At 43.0% G+C, this 4,743-nt stretch overlaps 1 protein-coding gene across 1 annotated transcript; it reads left to right on the plus strand.

Annotated features, from left to right (window-relative positions):
* Nucleotides 1-315: 315 nt before the first annotated feature.
* LOC130022095 (zinc finger protein 345-like) lies at nt 316-1,107 on the plus strand (the record flags this gene model as incomplete). The annotated part of the gene is made up of 1 exon (XM_056112827.1): nt 316-1,107. A coding segment is annotated over one exon (792 nt), but the record flags the coding sequence as incomplete, so codon positions are not given.
* Nucleotides 1,108-4,743: the final 3,636 nt, after the last annotated feature.

The following is a 4,743-nucleotide window of genomic DNA, read 5'->3' on the forward strand; positions in this document are numbered from 1 at the left end:
ATTCATACAGGAAAGAAACCTCATGAATGTCAGGCATGTGGAAAGGCCTTTATTCAGAACTCGAGTCTTAATAGACCTATGAAAACTCATAGTGGAGAGAAGCCTTCTATATGTCAGGAGTGTGATAATGCCTTTACTCGATCCTCAGGCCTCAGTATACATAGAAGTATTCACACTGGAGAGAAACCATATATATGTAAGGAATGTAGAAAGGCCTTTGCGAAAGCCTCAAGTCTTAGTGTACATAGGAGAATTCACACTGGAGAGAAACCGTATATATGTAAGGAATGTGGGAAGACCTTTGCTGTAGCCTCAAGTCTTAGTGTACATAGGAGAATTCACACTGGAGAGAAACCGTATATATGTAAGGAATGTGGAAAGGCCTTTGCTAGAGCCTCAAGACTTAATTTACATAGGAGAATTCACACTGGAGAGAAACCATATATATGTAAGGAATGTGGGAAGGCCTTTGCTGAATCATCAAGACTTAGTGTACATAGAAGAATTCACACTGGTGAGAAACCATATATATGTAACGAATGTGGAAAGGCCTTTGCCGCAGCTTCAGGACTTAGTGTACATAGGAAAATTCACACTGGAGTGAAACCGTATATATGTAAGGAATGTGGAAAGGCCTTTGCTGTTGCCTCAAACCTTAGTGCACATAGGAGAATTCACACTGGAGTGAAACCGTATATATGTAACGAATGTGGAAAGACCTTTGCTTTGGCCTCAAGACTTAGTGAACATAGGAAAATTCACACTGGAGAGAGACCATATATATGTAAGGAATGTGGGAAGGCCTTTGCTATAGCCTCAAAACTTACTGTGCATAGGAGAATTCACACTGGAGAGAAACCGTATATATGTAAGGAATGTGGGAAGTCCTTTGCAGAAGCCTCAAGCCTTAGTGTGCATAGGAGAATTCACACTGAAGAGAAACTGTATATATGTAAGGAATGTGGGAAGGCCTTTGCTACAGCCTCAAGACTTAGTCTACATAGGACAATTCACACTGGAGAGAAACCGTATATATGTAAGGAATGTGGGAAGGCCTTTGCTTTGGCATCAAGACTTAGTGTACATAGGAGAATTCACACTGGAGAGAAACCGTATATATGTAAGGAATGTGGGAAGGCCTTCACTGGAGCCTCTACACTTCGTGAACATAGGAAAATTCCACACTGGAGAGAAACTATATATATGTAAGGAATGTGGGAAGGCCTTTGCTGGAGCATCAAGACTTACTGCACATATGAAAATTCATCTCAGAGAGAACCCTCATCAGTGTCAGACCTGTGGGAAGGGATTCACATGGTTCTCTTCCCTTACTCTACAGATGGGAATTCATAATGGAGAGAAGCCTTAGATATATCTGGAGTGCGAAAAGGTCTTTAATTCATCCTCACAATTGACTGTACATAGGAGAATTCACAGTGGAGAGACACCGTATATATGTAAGGAATGTGGGAAGTCCTTTGCTGAAGCCTCAAGCCTTAATGTACATAGGAGAATTCACACTGGAGAGAAACTATATTTGTAAAGAATGTGCGAAGGCCTCTGTATGTCCTCAATACTTAATGTACATAGGAGAGTACACACAGGAGAGAAACCGTATACATATAAGAAGTGTGGAAAGGCCTTTTGAGAACCCTCAGATGTAGTGTACATAGGAGCATTCATGCCGGAAAAAAACCTTATATATGCGAGGAATATTGGAAGGCCTTCTGCCATTCTGAATCCTTGCTAAGTACAGGAATATTCACAGTGGAGGGAAACCTTATCCGTGCGAGACTTGTGGGAAGACCTTCATTTGGAGCTATCCAGAAATACAAAGACAAATCTCAAAACCCAGCGCCTTTTAGCAGAAATGCCTCTGGACCCTGCAGTAAGTTACTGTCCCCGGTAAACTCCATGGGGAATTGGTGCTGTTCCCCCAACGACTCCCACTTGGCGGCTCAGTGGCCTCAATCCTCCAAAGGCCTTTGGAAAGTTAGGTTTGGACCCACACTCATGAAGCTACGTGGGGCCTCTCAGGATGGGGTGGAGCCGGCCAATTCCTCCCCATCCCAACAAGAGCCTAAGCGATTTCCACGAACCGCCTCTCTGACTCATGATAAAGCTGTTTAATGGCCATAATCCCAGAGACTCAGGAACAAATCTCGGAACCCAGCAGGTTTTGGCAGAAATCCTTCCAGATTTAGTTGTTAAAATTTCAGAATTTCAAAATTATATGTTATTTATAACCAGCAATTGAAAAAGAATTGTCTACTGTTGCGTTTTCGCCAGACCTGAGTGCTGGGGTAAAAATCTCAAATAATAATGGTGGGTCTCGTGTCAAAATATTGAATGTAATCAAAGTAGTAAGAAGAATGTGGAAATTATCTGCCCCACAGGTAGGGGGAGGCTGTGGAATGGCAGTATACTTGAGTTTTTAGTGGTGGAAAATAGGCACAGTGAAGGGACGGGTGTTTCATTGTATGACGAAAAATTAAACCTGAAGGCTTTGTAATTGCTCTCCCATTTTTTCCCGTTTTCTCCCATTTATTTAGAAATGGAAAGAGGAATAGTAGAGCAAGTAGGATGCTTGCCTTGCATGTGGCCAACCGAGGAGTCCTCCAGTCCACAACATCTTTGAGTTGCTCATTGGACATTGAGTATCCCCTTCTCATCCCTAGAACATATGATATGGGGGTGTGGCATGGGGGTAGGGGTATCTTCTCCCAGGATCTGTTCATTATGGAGAGATCCTGTGCTTTCCTTTCTTGACCTTGTTGTCATTCTTCCTCACCTGTCAGTTATGTTGAGTAGCACATGTGTTTCAAAGCCCTTGTGTTCCTGGCTATAACTAGCCTGACTGTACACGGAAAGGGCCGGGTGCCCTTTCTGGACTCTGCTCAGTCAATCTGACACCATGCATATCTTTGCCTTTGGATCATTGCCATGTTTTTTTGAATATGGGAAGAAATTGAGTGTTATTTTTTTGGGGGGCCTGGGGATGATCAGCAATTATTCCTGGTGATTCTCATAAGTTGCTTTTGGCAGTGTTCAAGGATCAACCCCTGTCAGCCTCATGCAAGTCAAATGCCTACCTGCTCTACGCTTGTACGCACCAAAAATTGTTTTATTGTGTGTATGTTAAATTGTGACTGTGAGCCCATAGTGAAGTTAATTAGGACCAGAAGAGCAGTGCATCACTGTGGGTGCTCGCCTTACAGATGCCACCTACCTTCGATGTCCAGCATCCCCTATGGTATCCCAAGCATCACTGGGTCTGATTAAAAACAAAACCCAAAAGGATTTTTTGGGGATTGCCAAGCTCCTCCTAGCAACATTTCCCACAGATTTTCCATTTCTGTAGGCTTGTTTTGACTGTGAGAACTATGGAGATGTCCTCCACCTGCTTGGTCATTCTACTGCATTCCATTCAACATTGGACTAATTCTCATTGTGCATATTGTTTGATTTCAGAACTCAAATCACAGGTTCAGGATATGGCATTACAGCAATTTCTTTAGGAAACAGGGGTATTGCATACAAGTGTGCTGTAAGATTCTCTTGTTGAAACTAACTATTATGCCATTGGATTGCTCAGTGGACTGAGCATGCGACTTGAAAGGTGGGGTCCGACTCCATCCCCACAACCACATCTATGGTCTCAGCATCACAGGAGAAATATCGGAGCCTAATGCTGGGACTAGAGGGTCTTTAACCTCAGTGGGTACTGCAATCTGGAAATTTATTTTATTGTATTGTTTTTTAAAGTTTTCATTAAAGTGCCAGTATTTTTAAAGTTTTTAGTAGTTGTATTTAGGCGTACAATAATTGAACACCAATCCCTGCATCAGCTTCCCTCTACCCATGTTCCCGTATTCCCTCCCCACCCCAGTCCCCACTCTACCCCCGCCTGTCATCTGGACAAGCACATGACTAGGTTTCAGTGGTCACAGCTTAGATCTCTTGTTTTCAGTTCTGTTGCATCTATATTTTGGGTAAATGGCTACACCCCTCACTCATGTTACTGGCATAAATGAATCCCTGATCCCTGTAAACTTCTGGTTCTCTTCCGCCCCAAATTTCTTTCCTTCTTTGTTCAGCTTCTCTCTAAACACTGGAATCAGGGATGATTGAAGCAGCCCCTTTACAGTACATTTCCACATCCAGTGTTCGGTATTCCACCAATGAATGAACATCATCCATTTTTTTTTTTTTGTTTTTATGGCTAACTTCAGTCAAGACAGTATCTTCCAGTTCCAACCGTGTTGCTGCATGAAAGAAGTAATTCTAAAACCTAAAATATAGATCACTTGATCCCCCTTTATTCATCGATTTATTCGAGTGGGTGCCAGTAACATCTCCATGCATGCCTGTTGCGTGCTAGTGTAGCCCAATGGCATCTGTTCATTCTAGGAACATGCAGAGCCTCAAACTGATCATTCAGGGTCTTGACGAAGAAGTCTGACCATCTTGTAGGTGGACGTCCACGCGATCTGTTGACATGCTATGGAATCCAGTCAGTAATGGCTCTAGGCCAGTGGTTGTCTGCAAACCTCAGTACGTGTCCAGCCCATCTGATTTTTGATGCCTTGGCAGATGAGACAGTGTCCCTGATTCTTGACCATTGACAGAGATCAGAACTCCAGATTCTATCTCTCATTTGAGTCATGCGTGATATTCCAAGCATAGCTCTTTCGATTCCTCTTTGAGAGACCCGAGTAGCGTTCTCATCCTGTTTTCATAGGG

This window comes from Sorex fumeus, unplaced genomic scaffold, assembly GCF_029834395.1.
Source record: "Sorex fumeus unplaced genomic scaffold, SorFum_2.1 ptg000019l, whole genome shotgun sequence".
Classification (NCBI taxonomy): domain Eukaryota; kingdom Metazoa; phylum Chordata; class Mammalia; order Eulipotyphla; family Soricidae; genus Sorex; species Sorex fumeus.